The sequence below is a fragment of the Ipomoea triloba genome, chromosome 6, assembly GCF_003576645.1.
Source record: "Ipomoea triloba cultivar NCNSP0323 chromosome 6, ASM357664v1".
Lineage (NCBI taxonomy): Eukaryota > Viridiplantae > Streptophyta > Magnoliopsida > Solanales > Convolvulaceae > Ipomoea > Ipomoea triloba.
In genome coordinates this window covers 8,247,610-8,266,066 of record NC_044921.1, presented here as the reverse complement: position 1 = coordinate 8,266,066, position 18,457 = coordinate 8,247,610, and the positions used below count along the sequence as shown (strand labels likewise).

The following is an 18,457-nucleotide window of genomic DNA, read 5'->3' as shown; positions in this document are numbered from 1 at the left end:
GTTTCTACAAAGAATTGTGTCATATGCTAAATGGGTGCATTTATGCAAGTGGGATGGGGAGCAATCCATCTATTTCTCCACCATACTAAACCACATTAGGAAAACTCTACACTACTAACAGAGAATCATAAAGAGATAAATCAACTTAAAACTCAACAACAATTTAGTTAAAATTACTCTATGTCTCGTCTATTTTTCTTTTTTTTAATTCTATAGGTGGTATATGTGTAAATTTCTATAATGTACTTATGAGGTAAATTATACCATGGATCAGGCTCTACTTTGTATTATGGACCCTGACTCAAAAATAACCTTTAGATTTTGTATTAACTCTATCTGTATGTACTTGTAAACAAATTAAAGGCATATCACATGGTAATTACACACACACACATGATAACTATAGACACATAAATTGTTAAGTGTAAGTACAAAATATGTTAACTACAGATACATAATATGTTAACCAACATCTTATGTGTCTACCGTTTTTAATATATTTTGTACCTAAAGTTAACAATTTATGTGTATGTAATTATCATGTTGTGTGTTTATAATTATCATGTTATGTACCATCAATTTGTTTACGGGTGCAGAAATTGTTACCTGCAAGTACATGATGTGTTAATTGCAGACAATTTTTAGACCAAAGTTCACAATACTATATGAATCTTATTCCATGGTGTAACAATATAATTATACTTATGATATGTGTAAAAATTAAAGTAAAAAAGATTGAGAATGAATATGAAATTCGGTAACCCCCGGAAGAGTTGCACCGAATGGATTACTAAAACTTTTTTTTTGAAAGGGATTACTAAAACTTGTTATCAAATGGAGTTCAACTTTACATATGTGATGAATTGGTCAAACAAACATTTGTTTTTAACATGTTTACTGATTAATAACATTAATACAAATCAATTAACCTATAAATAACTTAAATTAATGATTATTAATAAATTAAAGCCTAACACATAAAATGAGGCATGGAATACTGTACTAAATAGTATATAGTAACATGCATGCAGCATGAAGAGTTAAAAGACCTTTTATTTTATTAGAAGTAAGACAAGATAAAAAGAAAATGATGACTTTTTTGCTTATAATGAGGGAGAATCTTGCCTTTATAATGCCAAAAATTCTACATAAGAAGAAAAGGGGTGGGGTGGGGTCAACCATTATAGTGTGAATTATAAGGTGAATCACTGACATACATATTCATTTTTAGCATATTAATGTCCATTTATTAAAAGTTCAATTTTAGTCATTTAGTGCGTTGAAGGTTCATTTTAAGTATATTACCTAAAACATTTAGTACATTAAAAAATAAACATTTATTAGTGTTTCACATTGCAATGTAGACCGTAGTCCACAATATAATTTGCTGGGTGGAGTGGGGTGGGTAGGTTGAATGCAGTCAACATGTTTTGCAGTTAACATATTTTGTACCTGCAGGCAATAGTTTATGTGTATGTAGGTGTTATTTTATGTGTCTATAGTTAACATGTTATATGCCTTCAATTTATTTATAAGCGCATAAACGGTTAACCTCAAACACAAAATATATCAAGTGCAAATACATAATTTTTGAACCAGATTCCACAATGCAATATGGACTTTGGTCCATGGTATAACAATTGTAGTATTGGGACAAATTATTTTGTGGACCCGAGTCTAAAACACACAATTTACATATTCAATGTTCACAATTTGAATTGTGAACATTCAGTATGTAAATTGTGACGGATCCACTTTGTAAGGTGGACCCGGTCCATGGTATAACTATTGTTGTATTGGTAGGTTGATTATCTGTTGCATACAAGGAATGAGTGTGTTTGGGCCAAGTGAATGCAACTTGTGATTGGGATCAAATTAATTATATATTCATATTCTTGATTATGTGCTGCACTAACTTATTACTGTAAATATTAAAGAATATATGCACAGTTGAACACCATAATGGAAAAGTACTTGTCCACATTACTATGTTAATGCATTGGACTTTGGAATCATATTCATCTCTTGGTGTAGGATTAAGAATATGGGGATATTGCGTCAATACGTCACTGTTGAAAAATTAGTGTATACCGTCTAATATTTCTAATTAAACTTTAAAAAAAAAAAAGATGAGAGTTATATTGTTCTTTAAAATTTTGGACTAAAACTAATGATGAATCTCAGTGCTGCACTATGTTAGATTCACCCATTCTGTGACTGCTATAAATTAAGCACGCTTAACCACAAAATTATTTGATTATCTATTTGAGGTGGACATTAACCATGTATCACGTCTCGAATCGAGCATAGGCTGAACTCGACCAACGCCCAACAACTAAAGGTGACCGAGATGTGATTGAAAATTCCAACCACCGGTGATATGTGGTTGGAAAATTTTAGCCAACTTATGTTGGTGGTAGGTAACTTTTGGTGGTGATTCCATGTATGTATATATTACAAACTAATGAGATAAGAAGTTAGTTGTTGGTTATTTGAACATCAATTAAGTTGCCTAAAATGCATAGATGATGTTAAAATGGTCACTTCTTAAGTGTGTGAATGATTGGATGAAATATAGTGACAATTAGTCATCGGTATGAACATCCATATATATGCTGAAGTAATTCCCAAAGGGACTTGTCTTTGTATATGGTGGCCCTCACTTGTAAGATATTTAATGAAAGCTACCAAAAGATTTAATGGCTCATATGGTGCTGTCTTATTTGAATTGGAGTCTTATTAGGGTTGATTTGTCCCCCCTCTACACAATTATTTACAAATTAATGTACATATACAAATATAACCAATAATTGTTTTCAATCATATTGACCTCCTGCTTTTCATTTTCCATGTAGGGGTCTAAGATTTAGTCAAGAAATAATATTCTAAGAAGATTGTTTTTTACTTAAAGTCGATGAGATGTGAATCCACTTGGCAAAAATCCGTCACTAGTGAATTGGATCTGCACCACTAGCTAATGTGAAAGCAGATGAGATTTTCAAATCCATCTTTAGCGGATTGGATACAATTTCACTCCAAATTTACTCCAATCTGCTCTGCGCTCACCCTTACCGCGTATATTTACTTTATAACGATAATATCAGGAGAGGGTAGAACAACATTTATGGAGCAATATAACTTCAATAACTTCAATGTTTGTAAGAGGAAGAAGTATTCCAACATTATTTATGCCCAAACTCACACAAACAAGGTGCTAAATCTTGGTATGTATAGCCTCTATCAGATGTCTGCAAAGCTTTTGACAGTCCTGAACTCATTATTTTCAGGCAGAGGCCCGTTTCCTGGGCGAACAGAGATGATCACCTCCAAACCTGAAACACGTAAAGTAATGCTTTAAGATATTCATTCAGTGTCTGTCTGGGCATGTTTTTTCATCCCAGATTAATCTAATCGAGCCTCGGGTGGGCCCCATTCAGGAACGGTTCTCTCATAAGGGTGTTGCTACATACAAGAATTGAAGAACGGTATGAATGGAGAAATGAGCATAATCCTTACCTGCGGCTTTCGCTGCAGTTGCTTCTTGATAGACATCTGTCACGAACAGAATCTCGGATGGGTTATCCACTCCCAAAGACTCTGTGATCTCGATGTAACTTTTCATTTCCTTCTTGTTCCTAAAAACAGAAGACACGAAGGATCGGTTGTTGCAAATTGGCATGATAACAAGCAGTCTTAGGATCAAAATGGTTTCTATTTAGTTTTGAAGTTCCTTGTAAGCGCCATGAATTTACCCCACTGTTGTGTCGAAAAATCCACAAAGGAAGTTTCTCAGGTCCCCGTGATTTGTGTTGCCAAATAAGAGCCTCTGTGCCAATCTGCTACCGCTTGAATATATGTAGACCTGAGGAATAACGTAGAAAATTTAACAACCTAAATATGGATATGTAGGTGGAAATGCATTGGCAACCATTTATATCGATATATTTTATAGAGAAAAGCTTATATTGGTTCATATGGCGTAGTGTTATGGTTCATTTGCAACAAATCACGAAGAAACTACAGCACACTGTGAATTGAACAAACAAGTATACGAGAAGGTGGAAATGAGAGCAACCTTGATGCCCAAAGCGTTCCATTTCTCTAGAGCTTCGGGCACATCATCATAAACAATTGCCTCTAGCTCGTTATGCTGAAAACCAGTCCGCCAAATATGACCCTGAAAGATCGGATGTGAAGCAAATCGACGTAAGGGTCAGCGAGAAAATAGAGTTCCTTGAAATTGATATGATATCCAAATAACCCCCTGCTTACCTGTAATTGTTTTAGCGAAGTAATCTTGCGGTCGGCTTTAATCATTGCCTCCACATTGGTAACCAGAGCTGCAATTACCTCTTCTTTCCCAGCATCATCGTGCGGGATGGGCACAGCACCCGCAACCCCATTCCGTAAATCTTCTTCTACCTGCAATGATGAACGTAATAGAGCCGTTATTTACCAGCATCTACTTGCTATAGACGTTGATGGAAAGAATAATAAGCAATGAATTATGATACTCCATATTTATTGTTTAAAAGCTCAACGTACTTGAGCTCTCAGTAATTTGATGTCATCCTGAGTTTCCGCAGTGTTATATGTGATATCCAAATGTCTCCCCACATTATCCCGAGCATAAGGGAAGAGAACATCAGACACAAAAGATATTGGTGTAGTGGTTCCTTCAATGTCCAGAACAATGCAGCGCTGCAAGAAAGTGCAAATCACTCTGCAGATACATACACACAAATTTTATTTACGGTTCGGAAAGGGCACATATTTGCAACTTACTCTTGATGGCCCGATTCCACCATTTGAAGCAACACTCCCCTCTTTTGCAGATGCCTTGGTAGGATGTAAACTGCCTAAAACACCAATAGACTTACGGATGGGGCCATGAGTTGGCGTTGACCAGTCTAGTCCTAGCTGATGAAGTTTAATTGCAGCATCAAAGAGGTAGTGATAGCATTCAGCCTGTAAGGTAAGGCATAAAACCCCACAACAAAAAAAAAACAAAAAAAACAAAAAAAAACAAAAAAAAAAAAGGTATGAAATTGCGGACCAGAACATTGTCACATGAACTATACCACAGTAAGAAATTGCAAACCAATTTAAGGAAGCAGGAGATAAAACTTCCTCGTAAGCACCAACCTGTGTCTTAGCACTAATCCAAGAATCTCCCCATATGTATATTCCATGATTCCGGACCAGAACAGCTGTTGTTTTTGGGTAAGCTTTTATCTGTTTTGCATTGAACAAAGAAAATTTGTTAAAAATCAACTTCAACTCCATGTACAAAACATTGTTACTGGAAGTTCAATACTATGCACACATATTGATAAAGGCGTTTCTGAATTATTATTACGTGTGCTTACAGTTAGAGAAAGGGATAGAAGGAACACCATCTATTGCAATCAAATTGTTTCCATATTATTACATTAGTTTGGAAATCAAATATGCACAATCTAGAAAACACAATTGACAGTTCGATGCACATCACAGATGCAAAGTAAAAAAGAGAAGGTGATTCGAATTCTTGAACCTACAGCTTCAGCAAGAGAGTCTGTGAGTTCCCTTTCATGGGCAGTGTTCTCTATGATTGGGACCACAAGCTCATCATAGTAACCGTGCCCTTGAATCCCTTTGATCATTTCCATATGAGTAATCTGATCATAATAAAATAGCATAATCAATGAGAAGAGAGAGAGAGAGAGAGAGAACTGCATTCCGACAAAAAGTAAAATACATTAAAAAATAAGTTGTTCATTTTGAGCTTTTGAAGGATAAAATGAAACATTGTTGAGACTCCTTTCCTTCACATGTGTTAACATCCAAAACAATCTAATATCAAACTATACATACACTTGATGCCATTATCGAGCAACAAATAGTTGATTGAGATTCATTCCAATATAATTCCTTCCATCTCTTAAACATAGAGAAGATTATGTCATAGATAGTACTGCATTTAGTTTATATCACTCCGAGACTCCAAGAAAAGTGTACAAAAAGAAAAGATAAGCATCAACTTCAAGAAGAAATGATACAAAGGCCACTAATTGTCACTATTTTCTTATTTTCCTTCATTTCCACTAATGACCCACAATAATATATCACCAATATTTGCCTTAGATTTTCATTTTCCATTAAGTATGGAAGAAACCTAAGCAGAAACAAAGGAAATCAGATATCATGCTCTTATATTTCCTTTAGAACTTCTCTTCCTTTTTCTGTTTTACCATATTGGGGTGTAAAATCATGACCACAGATGTAATGAAGAGACAATATTGACTCTTAAATACAGAGAGCTGAACTCTAGATATAATATATAAATACAAACAAGTCTAAATTCCCACCCGAAATTCTTTGGATGATGGATTGATCATTGTTACAAGACAAGATTCCATTCCATGACTATGGATCACAGCACCTGCATTACGCATCTCATAAGCCTGGAAAATGACAACCATGATAAAAAGTGAGAGAAGGATAATAAGTAATGATAAAGGTGAGACATTCTCCAATAGTGCTCACCAAATGTTAGATTCAAATACATTCATTGTTAAACCAATCAGCCTGGGCACACTGGGAAGGAAAAAAAAAAACTGATACTGCTAGTTGTCATAATAAATATGATTACGTAGCTGACAATTACTTAAACCGAATAGAAATTCTCAAACTTTAATTAAAGCAATCATAGGAAAAATTCATTGGGAGCAAACAAAAACTTTAATTACCCAAGTTTTGAAGTTTAATGATAACCCATAATTCCATAACTACATTAAATCATTGAACACCAAGCAAAAGTTTGCACTTAATCCAAAAACTTGGCATATGTGAGTAAAAGAAGAACCTAAAGATTGCAATGACAGCTTTAATGAGCTACTTACCTTCAAGAACAGAGGACCACAATCAGAACACTTGGGAGGCTTGTTAGGGTAGGGCTTAGCCAATGGCTCACATAAAACTGACCCATTTGGAGATAACACATACATATCTTCTTCCATCATTCTTTCCTTCTGCACTCCTGCCCAAATTCCCAAAACACATAAAAATCAATCAATCCCACCTCAATACAGAGAAATTGATTGCAAAATCAATAACTTGATGAAAGAAGAGAGCTTTGACCAGATAACCCATCGAATCAATATTTGCACCTCATTGAAAATGGAGAATCAAAACGGCAAAAAAAAAAAAGGATTTGTGTATGGGTTTAAAAATAGATACCTGAAGGGGACATAACAATGAGCTGTTGGGGTTTGGGAATAGAGTCATCGTGGACCTTGATGGTGATGCTGCCGCCGGTGCCGGAGACCCAACCCTGAGTATAGAAATGACGGCACAGCTCGGTTATCAAGGCCTTGGTCTCTCTGACTTTGCCGCTCTCAAGGTATGCCTGTGAGGTATTAGCCATTTTTACTGCTCCGTTCACCACCAGCGGGGCGGCCGCAGCCATCTTGGAGGCGTATATATAGGCAAAGATCGTGGTGTGTAGAGATAGAGCGAGAGGGAGTGCGGTGGCGACCAAGTGGAATAGATTCCTTGTTACGTTTATCGGTTAAATTCATGTTTTTGCTCCACGGCGACACAAGCCTGACTTCTGATTTGTCCACGTGGATGGTCCCATTTCTCCTCAATTTGGTCTTCTCACTATAATGTACTTCGTATTAACTAGTGTTTTACTCAGGTTATGTACGAAAAAATTTTGTTATTATTATTAAATTAAATAGCCACAATTTACGAACAATTGTGGTTTTCCGGGGCGACCGTCCAAAACGACGGCCATGACCTTTACAGAAAAATCACATATAAAAAGCCAATTACATCTCCGCTGAAAAAATTTGCACACTTGAGCACTCTCCCCACATCCAAACCCATGCACATTTCACTTTTCTGTCAACTCTCCCCACTTTCTTCAGTACAGAATCAATGGGTTCCATCTTCAAATACCCTTTTCTCAACTCAGCTTCCCCTCCCCAAAATGCTAGTTTTCTTGATTCAGTTTACCTTTTTTCCTATTTAATTTGTTGTTGACCCCTGAAGTTTAATTAACTATTTTTATACAACATAACTTTGGCATGTAAAATTTTATCAAAAAGGTGCTTAAGAACACATTAATCAAAGCCTAAAGTAAGCACATCCTATAAAGACTAAAGGGAGTTTCAAACTTTAGAATCCTAAAATTTTCAAAATTTAACAAAAGTGCTGGTATAAACATGCATATTTATTTTGCTGTCCTTGTATGCTTAAAAGAGTTTTTAGGTTCAACAACATGTAACTATGAATGCTAGAAAGAACACATAGAAATGGTGATTATGCATTCTTTTTTAACGAGGATTTAACAATGAAATGGTGATTTCATTTACAGAATCAGTTATTTCCATAGTAGAAATATGGGTCTCAATTTCCCTTCCTGTGAAAAAACCAGGTTTTTTAGCAATGGGCAAGTCCGCATCATTGGACAACATTTGAACTACGGAATACATGCTTGGCCTATCTTCAGGGTGTTGTTGAACGCATAATAACCCAATGTGAATTGATCTTAGAACTTGAGTCAAATTGCATGATTCAACCAAATGCTCATCTAGTAGTTCAATTGATCTTCCATCTCTATAAAGCTTCCAAGCCTTCAGGATACAGAAATTAGTAGATTAGGGCAGCAATTGATTGGTAAAACAATATGTTCAAAATGTGAGACTTACATAACTAGGAAGGTTCTCATAGTGATCTTGGTGAGAAAATCCCCTATTTCTTCTCCCACTCACAATTTCTAACACCGAGACACCAAAGCTGAACACATCTGATTTAGTAGAGAACATCCCATTTCCTGCATACTCCGGCGACATGTAGCCACTGTACTTTACAATTTTACTTTGTTAATTGTTATTTTCAACTACCAAAAAATATAGCAATATAAAATGAACTTGAGATCCTTACCACTATACTTTACAATTTTATTTTGTTAATTGTTATATTAAACTACCAAAAAATATAGCAATATAAGATGAACTTGAGATCCTTACTGTGTTCCAGCTACTCGGGCTGTATTTGCTCCTGTTTCATTTCCTCCAATGCTTCTAGCTAGGCCAAAGTCTGATATCTTTGGGTTCATGTCAATATCCAACAAAATGTTGCTAGCTTTAAGGTCTCTATGAATAATTCTTAAACGGGAATCTTGGTGCAAATATAAAAGCCCTCTAGCAATTCCATTGATAATGTCAAAGCGTTTTGTCCAATCAAGTAACACTCTCCTTGAATTATCTGTGCAAAAGAAAGTTTTTAGCATTCAATGAAACTACAAAATTCATCTAAGATTGGATCTTTCTTTTCCAAGAATTCATTTTATTGGTTAAGCATATACTGCTGAAGGAACTCTATATTTTAAATGAAGTGATAAAATGCAATAAAAGTAGATGATTCAAGTATACCAAATATAAATGAGTCCAAGCTTTTGTTTGGCATGTATTCATATATCAACAACATTTCCTCCCCTTTAATGCACCATCCAAGAAGATTCACAAGATTTCTATGTTGAAGTTTGGCAATAAAATTGACTTCATTTTTGAACTCTTCAAGTCCTTGAGTAGAAGTTTTTGAAAGCCTTTTCACAGCTATTTCCCTACCATCGTCTAGAACTCCCTGCAAATGAATTCTTTGTGATATCAAAAAGCTTGGATATTCATGGAAAACAAACTGCTCAATGCTCCTGCTATTACTTGGTCATAATATATTTTTTGACAACACAATTACCTTGTAAACAGGTCCATACCCTCCCTCTCCAATCTTGTTCTTGATTGAAAAGTTTTCAGTTGCTCTTGTTATTGTAGATGCTTCAAATAACGTTTGATCTTCTACCAATAACAACTCTGGTTGAACTGGTTTCATCTCCTTCCATTTCCGTTTATAGAATTTCATAATCATAGTCACCAAACTCAGAGCCAGCGGTACAATCAACAATGATGAAGTCAATTTTACTATATTGAATTTCTTGCCCTTTGAGCTTGAAGTGTAATCTACCAAAACAGGATATTCAATTAGCTACTGCCAACAAACACTTTGTAGATTTATCTCTTGGAAAATTCAATATAATTATAAACGCAAAAACTTGTGTGAAACAGTAATGAAAATATAATACTAATTAGGAATAAAGTGTTTATTACTTATAAGGAAAAGTGTAATATTTTTAAGGAAAAATATAAAACTTTTACATTTTTATGTAAAAGTATTACATTTTTCATTAAAAGTATTACACTTTCTCTTATAAATAATGTAAAAGTATTATATTTTTCCTTAAAAGTATTACACTTTCCCTTATAAGTAATAAACACTTTATTCCTGATTAGTATTACATTTATTAGTATAAGTATTACATTTTCATATTGATCTGACCTGACGCGACCCGTCTCCGGATATTTATCCGCGAGACGATCTCACACAAGTGTGACCCAATTATAAATTGTTACCTAAATCAGAAGCAGCCATCCTGATGTAAAGATCTTGCCCAGGTAGCATTCTAAGATCAATCAAATCACCGAACCAAATCAAACAGCCATGTTCTCCATTGCTTATGTCTAAACTTGAATAAGCTGTACAGTTGCAATTCTTCAAGCAAAATTTCTCACACTCTTTAAGGTTCATACTGCTGTTGAACCATGACAACTTTGTATCTGGAAATTTAAGACCACTATATTTCAAGAATCCATCTGAGGATCCATTTTGACAACTCAAGGGTGTCCTCCGAACGCACCCCACTGCATTTTTAGGCATAAAGTTGTCTAAACAACTACAAGAAGGATAGTTATCATAGTAACAAATACCATTTGCTCCACAATATCCATATCTGTCACAGATATCTGTTGGTGCAGTGTAGAGAATGTTCCATTCCTCTGAACCATCTTCCCATAAATAGAACTGTAAGGTCCCAGAGCTTGATATTATTGCCCTTACCAAGCTTGAGCTATTAAAAACCTTGAAGTATAGCAAAAAAGCAGTTGTGTTAGCAATTACAAAAGTTTGGGTGATGGTTCCCAACTTCCCCATGCCTGGTGTTCCATTCAAATCCATACCATTCCATGGTCCTGAGCGATGCACTTCCATTCTGCCATTTTTAATGACAACTTGTGGATATCCAGTAGCTTCGAGGGAAAATGTATATTCCCCAGAACCTGGATTGTTTTGTGTCTTCCATGATGACAGAGAGATCTCAACACCAGTATGGAAATTCTTTCCAATTATCATGCCTGGCAAGAGAGTATCTGTAGGATGATAAAAACTTTGCCACAGAAAATTCTCATTTCCATCAGTAATCACCAGATTCCCAGAATCTAATAATTTGGCAACTGGATTTTGGACTAATATGGAAGTGTTAGTATGCCATAAAATGGAATTGTTACCTTCAACAAGAGCTAGCCTTCCTGAATTGATGATCTGGAAGACAACTGAAGAAGATGTATTGGTGATGGGAGTATCTCTATTGGCAACCCAAACCACTGTGAAAACTGGTATTTGCTTGTACCATATTCCAACATAGCGATTCAATGAATTGGTTGGGCTAAAAAATCCCAACTCAAAGATCCCACCCGAGGAAACAATGGTTTCACCATCTTTAAGGAACTGTGTGGAGGTAATGCTATCCCTTGCAGAAGAAATCTTCTGAATTGAAACTAAGAGCATTAAAGCAACCAACAATGGAACATCATTTCCCATTGGGCAAAGCTTCTTTGTTTTTTCCTTGAGTTTAGAAACATTTTCTTTTATTATACCAATCTGCTTTCTTCAAATTATATTCTTGACTTTTTCTTAGCCGGCTATGTCATCTATTTTGAATTGTCAAGCACACATTTACTTTAATATGGGCTACTAGTATAAATATATATATATAAAAGTTGATGTTGAAGCAAGTGAAGTGGGGACAACTACAGTCCCCTTACTTTGACCAACAGACACATTCACATTTAAAAATAAAATAAAAACACTGTTTGTGTTTTATGTATTTATAATTTATATTTCAATTTAAATTTTAAATTATACGGAGTATATTTTAAGAAAAATATCAAATAAACCACTAAACAAAAAAAATGCAATTAACCACTCAAACATGTTAATTCGTAAATGATCAAATAAACCACTAAACAGAAAAATGCAATTAACCACTCAAACATGTTAATTCGTACAATTAAACCAGTTAGTCGGTCCAGATAAACCCCATTGAGCTGTCAGTCAATAATGAATAACCAATTAGGCAGTTAATTGCAATAAACCCATTGAGTTGTAAGTTAATGGACAAGATTTAACTTGTATTTATCTGTGATACATGGCAGACAGGCAGAGTTAATCAACTTTTCAATGTTAGTAATTTTCAGATCTCGAAGTCCAAGTAGATGCAGCAAAAGAAACATATTACTATCATTGAAAAGTTGATTAAAAACTTACCAGTTACCACAGCCACCTAAGAAAAGCTAATGCAAACATTTTAAGGACAGATTAATACCTTTATGAATCGAGAGGCGAGAGGGGGATATTCTGTCTTGGTACGCTTGGCTGCATGTTCTTCCCCATCTACATGTTTGCTTAATCCATTCATCACAACAAAACAGATTCCTTACTTAGCGATAATCACGAGTCCAAACTAGTCATGTGGTTGAGCTTTCACAGAATGATTTTTAACCCGACCCATATGACCCGCATTGGAGCATCTGTTAGTTTCCACCACCAGAGGATTCACATTAATTACTGCAAAGGGAAGGGAGAAGTACATTTGGGTGTTGCACAGAGGAGGAGCATTTGGTAATCACTACCGCACCACCACTGCCGAAGATGGAGGGGAGAGCTAGGGGCCTCTGTAGCGGCGCTTGGTGGTGGGAAAAGAGAGCTCGCGGTGGTATCAATTTCAAGTTTCATCTCAGCTTTGAGATGACATCTAAGATCTGCGCTGAAATTAGGCACTCAAACTTTCGGCTCATCAATTAATTATGTACAGTTTTATTTGACAATGTACAAAATGACCTATTATTCATTAGTACAAAAAAGAACATGAAACATTGACATTTAACTACAATTATTATAAGAAGGGTAGTGTATTTTTTATTTTTTTTAAATGAACTTATCAATTTACCATTCTTATAAGGAGGGTAGTGTATTTTTAAAAAAAACTCGTAGTCACAATTTTATAAATAATTGATGAACAATCCACTACTGTTGTAAGATGGAACGGATACAATTTTTTTATAAAAAAAAATGCGTTTTATTTTCCGACCTCCGTTCCAAGATGAAACGATGGTGGAAAGTAAATTAAAAAATTAATAATAAAAAAATAAAGGATTAACCTTTCACCACCATTTCTATAAGAGACGGTGGCATAATGTTTATTATTAAAAAAATACCCTTTATAATCCGCCACAGTTTCTAGGAATGGTGGCAGATTATAGTATATAATCCACCGCTAATTCTAAATCTGCGTAGCTCGCACACCATTCCACCCATTTTGATCTGTCTGCCATTTCTGTCCTCCATCCATCTATCTAGCCACCACCGTAGCTACCATCGTCTACCATTGCAGCCACCCAACCATCGCATCCATTTCCGCCTCCACCGTAGCCACCATCGTCGCCCATTGCACCCACCACTGCCTCCGCCCTAGTCGCCGATCAAGCCACCACCGCGTCCAGTGCCCCTACAGGTCAATTGCGGGGCCACACTTGAAATGAAAGGGGGTGAAGAGTAGTAAAAAAATAATAAAAGTGTTTTTTGTTTATTACCTTCTCGGGTAACTTGCGGATCTAATCACAAGTTTCCTTATGTCGCTTGCCATGTTTTCCAAGCCTAGGGCTACTAGTGCAAAATGAAGCTGAAAATTGTTTTATTACCTCCACAGGCTACTTACCCAGCCTGCGAGCCATTTGGATGCTATTGTTTACTGTCTGTCGCATCTCTTGTATAGACCGCGGAGCTTCCAACTCACGTCGGGGCCACTTATACTATATGCAGGTCTACTACTGCGTACATTTCTTTTTATTTTTTGGTAACTTGCTCAGCCTACAAGCCCATCCAAAAATATAAGTTAGTATTTTTCTAATATAAAAATATTTTTTTCTTACTTCCCTGGGCATTTGCAAACTCACCAAGGTGTTGCTATTTGGTCCAGGGCCATTACTCGACCTGCGGGCCCTTAATAATGATTAGGATATGATCAATACTCTCGTCGATGACTCCTCGTGAACGAATTACCCCATTTCGACCCTAATTGTGGCCTCGGGTCCCTTGTACTTTGGCCCTTTCCTTTGCGGTGCACTCCTCCCAACTCATGGAGTGCAAAGTCAGGTAAGAGGATGATTTGCTTGAGTATTCAGGTCAATGGACAACTATTGGCCAGGTCGGGCTGTGCTCCCACTGTTGATGGGTAGCCCACTGGCCGAGGATGCTAACTATTTCCTAGGCCAAAGACGGGACGCTAGGTTGGACCTCCGGGTGATGTAGGTTGATTCCGCGGAGGTAGGGTCTCCTCTAGCGGCTATAGTGCTTGTTAGACTCTTGTACCTTCTGGGCGAATTACTGAAGCGATGAAATAGCAGCAGCACAGAATGAAACACGTAAGAGTATGAATTCTTTTCTGTAGTTCCTGTTCATTAAAAATGCGATATTTTGCTGAATTTTTTGGTTACTAATTTGCTCAATCGAGACTTTGGTATGTGTTTTTTTTTTTCTCGGATTTTCTGGAATTTATAATTTTGTTCTGAAATTCGATTTGAATACGCAAAGTTAATTTTGTAGTGGCGTAAAGTTGAAGCAATTCTTTAAAATTGTTTAATATATTATGAAATTGCTCTGAAAAGTATGTTGGTTTGAGAAAGGAAAGAAAAGTTACAGTATTCGTTTGTTTAAATTTACTGCTGTGTTACTGAAACAAGAGTTAATTCCAGCAATGGTCCTCCGACTATGTTGATTTTCCAAAATTAGTCCTTGATTTTTAATTTGGACAATTTAGGTCCCTTGACTTTCAAATTCTTTCCAACGTTGGTCCTTTCATCAAATTTTGGTTAAGTTGAGGTCAAATGAAGGGGTAAAATTGTCAGTTCACTTGTATAGTGTATTATTACTCGCATTTCTCCTGTTCTATACGCTATATATATGAATATAATCTTAGTCGAAGAGACTTCGACTGAGATTATATGGCTTTGATTGAGACTTCGACTGAAATTATATTCATATATACAACGTATAGGACATGAAAAATATGAGTAATAATACACTAAACAGGTGAATGGACAATTTTACTCCTTCATTTGACCTCAACTTAACCAACATTTGATGAAAGAACCAACATTGGAAAGAATTTGAAAGTCAATGGACCTAAATTGTCCAAATTAAAAGTCGAGGACTAATTTTGAAAAATCAACATAGTCGGAGGATCATTGCTGGAATTAACTCCTGAAACAATTATGGAGTTCCAGAATCCTTCATGAGCTATGCACTGTGCAATAGATCGAAGTTGTATAGTATTTGAGTTATTCACATTGATACAATCAGTTATATATTTTTCCTCTGCATTTGTGCTGTGTTTATACACCCAACTTAGTAGATTATGTGTAATTTCTCCCCCATTTTTTGTATTGGAGGAATATAATATGCGATTATTGATGAAAGGCTGTGTCATATTATTTTGGTATAATCCCTTGACATTAATAATCAGTGGGATTTAATATAAGAGATTAAGAGTTACAACTTACAACATAAAATTTGCTTAATTATTCCATTAATGGAGTTTCTCTCCAACCAACATTTTCATCTTAAAGCTACCTTCAACCACCAACAAACTCCTACTTGTTAAATAAAGAAAATTGTTACTTGCTCAACTGATGTGCCTTGTAATAAGTTTCACATTGATGATTCATTACATGTGAAACGACCGATCTTAGCTTACTCTGAGTTTATATATGTTATACAAAAATATATTACTATATTCAATAGAGCAGTTTTTTATACAACGTAACTACATCTCAAGTGATCCAAAAGATTTAAAATAAATAACGAAATAAAAGAGAATAAAAATATTTGGATACCCAATGAACAAAATCCACTGGAAGTACTTGTATTCTTAATTAATGATAAATAGTAAATAATTGTTGTAAGGCAACAGTGAGAGGAGTGATGCGAAGATAAGTGTAGGTGTAATTGGCATTCCAATTGCTGAATTAGACTTTTGTGGTGAACCTGATGGAGTTGGAGCAATGATACTTGGTCGTTGAGGAGACGTAACCGGGGATTTGTTTGATGATGGAGCAGTGAGTGGAGTTGGTGATGAAGAAGGTATAATCCTTGATCCTTGAGGAGACATGTTTGATGATAATGGAGCATGCGGTGTAGTTGGTGATAGTGAAGAAGAAGGTAGTTTAGATGCAATGGAGGGCGAGATAGATGTGGTTGCAGTGTGGCTTGGAGCCTTGACAGGTGCATGCGATGATGATAAGGTATTGGGTGAGGATGAAATAGAGCTTTTAGTAGGAATCACTACTTCTGGGGAAGCGGGAGTGAATCTTTTGGTTGGAGAGTAGCTAATTGGTGTACAAGTCACAAACCCTTTAGGTGAAACAGCTTTTGGGGCCTGTCTATATGGTGTAATGGTTTTAGTTGGAGCAACCTCAGAAACACGGCCTAATGACAGAGAGGGTGGAGAAGATCCCTTAGACGACGACAAGGGAGTCTCTTGATTAGCTGTAGGAGGAGGAGGAACAGCGATGATAAATTTTTGACCCTTTTCACAGCTTTCTTGATTTCCACTGATGATATAAATTGTGCCAGACCGACCAAACTGGAACATTGAATTTCCATAATCCATTTTCTTTATAGGAGGATTCTTTGTGTTGCAGTTTTCATAATCCTCCTTACTCACCTCCAGTACCAAGTTTGACCCTTTCTCATCAGACTTCGACACTACACCCCATTAACCAAAACATTTATGAATTTTGACTTAGCAATTTGGGTAATTTACATTTTGAGTAATTTAAATTACTAATGAGACTCTATTGGGTTAGTTTTATTCTGCAGGATGTGGATATCAATGCACTATGTAAAAAACATATTACAATATTTGAATCTTAAATTGTATGGTCAATATTCAAATTTTAGTAGTCTTAGATTCAGCTAGCTCTACTAACAATGTATTTTCACTTGTTTTGCCTAGTCCAAATTCAACCTATTGAAAAGTCCTACAATTTTTTTTTCCAAACCATTTTGATCTATCTATTTAATTTGCTAGTTATTATGGGGTTTGATTGGATCAACAAAAAATGCATATAATAAAATATAATGTAAATTAAAAAAAAAGAAAAGAAAACAAAAGAGAGCTAGAAAAACTTACAAATACTGTTATTAACATGAAATTTAAAATGTTCATCCCAGTGAAGTGAATATTACCTCCAAAAGGGCCTTTGTCTCTTCCACTGATGTCTGGTGAGACAGCATAGGATGTTGATGAATAAAAATGCAAAGAGACCAAGAAACCTAAGATGATCAATGGATGTCTGTGGGTATACATTGTAGCGTTCTTTAATTTGGTTGGATTTGTGAATGGATGTATGCATTACATATATACAGCAATTCAGAGTTATTATTTATATATTGTGGCAAGAAAAGAATGAAGACAAATAAGGAAGCTTGATGATATTGTCATTGTAAGAGGGAAAGGTGAAATGAACATGAAACTGAAATGCTGATGAGATAGAAATTATTTATTTATTATTATTATTATTGTTGTTGTTATTATTATTATTATAGAGGGAGGAAATTAGGAAACTGAAGAAAGAGGCTACTATTGCAATAATATTGATATAAATTAAAGTATTTTTTAAGAGGCACCTTGTCAAGTTGGTCAAATAATTAGTTTGATAACCAAAATGTTGCAAGTTTGACTATTGTGGGAGATGTCTATTGGCCTCGAGCTGAGTTGGTCAACTATGAGCAACTTAGGCTGGTTATCATATTGTGCGGTTGTTATGCCATGGACCCGGGTCCATGGTCACAATTTTAGAACTCTATATTAACAATTTTATAACTCTATGTTTAATAGTATACCACAATTTTTGAATCTATATAAAAAATATTGAGTAGTGTAATTTTGTATATTAAGATCTAAAATTGTGAATATAGAGTTCTAAAATTGTGAACATGGACTCGGATTCACCTTACCTTGCAAGGTGGACTCGGATCCATAGTATTATTTGCCCGTATGACAATAATTTTTTTCAATCCATACATATTTTTGCATATAAGAGTAATTTGGATTTAGATCGACACACGCACATACAGACTCTTATTCAAGAAAAAATTTGAATAAGAGTTGTTTAATATGGTACACCGCGTGAATTTTCAACCTTGTAATCACATACTTTTTTGAGTATTATGTATACATTGTTTACTTTTTAAGAATTTATTTGCAATTACTCTATTTTAAGTCTATTCTTTGAAC

The 18,457-nt window shown here is 35.4% G+C and overlaps 3 protein-coding genes and 1 long non-coding RNA gene across 9 annotated transcripts; all 4 read right to left on the bottom strand.

Annotated features, from left to right (window-relative positions):
• Window positions 1-3,098: 3,098 nt before the first annotated feature.
• Window positions 3,099-7,521, bottom strand: LOC116022955 (probable bifunctional methylthioribulose-1-phosphate dehydratase/enolase-phosphatase E1 1). The gene is made up of 12 exons (XM_031263878.1): window positions 7,222-7,521; window positions 6,885-7,021; window positions 6,351-6,446; window positions 5,541-5,660; window positions 5,146-5,235; window positions 4,786-4,968; window positions 4,546-4,701; window positions 4,273-4,422; window positions 4,076-4,177; window positions 3,753-3,862; window positions 3,517-3,635; window positions 3,099-3,332 (listed from the first exon to the last, which is right to left on the bottom strand). Exons 1-12 carry the CDS (start codon window positions 7,448-7,450, stop codon window positions 3,241-3,243), a joined length of 1,584 nt encoding a protein of 527 aa, XP_031119738.1. The 5' UTR covers window positions 7,451-7,521; the 3' UTR covers window positions 3,099-3,240.
• Window positions 7,522-8,200: 679 nt separating this feature from the next.
• Window positions 8,201-12,988, bottom strand: LOC116021540 (G-type lectin S-receptor-like serine/threonine-protein kinase At4g27290). 6 transcript variants are annotated; one of them, XM_031261968.1, is made up of 8 exons: window positions 12,485-12,985; window positions 10,812-11,646; window positions 10,458-10,661; window positions 9,745-10,007; window positions 9,423-9,633; window positions 9,018-9,255; window positions 8,697-8,847; window positions 8,201-8,621 (listed from the first exon to the last, which is right to left on the bottom strand). In XM_031261968.1, the coding sequence occupies exons 1-8, from the start codon at window positions 12,575-12,577 to the stop codon at window positions 8,322-8,324; spliced, it is 2,295 nt and encodes a 764-aa protein (XP_031117828.1). In that variant the 5' UTR covers window positions 12,578-12,985; the 3' UTR covers window positions 8,201-8,321. The 6 variants fall into 6 exon arrangements, 5 of the variants coding, with proteins under 5 accessions (XP_031117828.1, XP_031117825.1, XP_031117826.1 ...); XM_031261965.1 differs by having other exon boundaries at window positions 10,458-11,646; XM_031261966.1 differs by having other exon boundaries at window positions 10,458-11,643.
• Window positions 12,989-13,347: 359 nt separating this feature from the next.
• LOC116021811 lies at window positions 13,348-14,242 on the bottom strand. Its single transcript, XR_004099073.1, has 3 exons — window positions 14,115-14,242; window positions 13,752-14,028; window positions 13,348-13,666 (listed from the first exon to the last, which is right to left on the bottom strand). It is a non-coding gene; the product is annotated as an uncharacterized LOC116021811 (long non-coding RNA).
• A 1,718-nt stretch (window positions 14,243-15,960) lies between these two features.
• LOC116021810 (early nodulin-like protein 2) lies at window positions 15,961-18,068 on the bottom strand. The gene is made up of 2 exons (XM_031262289.1): window positions 17,407-18,068; window positions 15,961-16,923 (listed from the first exon to the last, which is right to left on the bottom strand). Exons 1-2 carry the CDS (start codon window positions 17,525-17,527, stop codon window positions 16,088-16,090), a joined length of 957 nt encoding a protein of 318 aa, XP_031118149.1. The 5' UTR covers window positions 17,528-18,068; the 3' UTR covers window positions 15,961-16,087.
• Window positions 18,069-18,457: the final 389 nt, after the last annotated feature.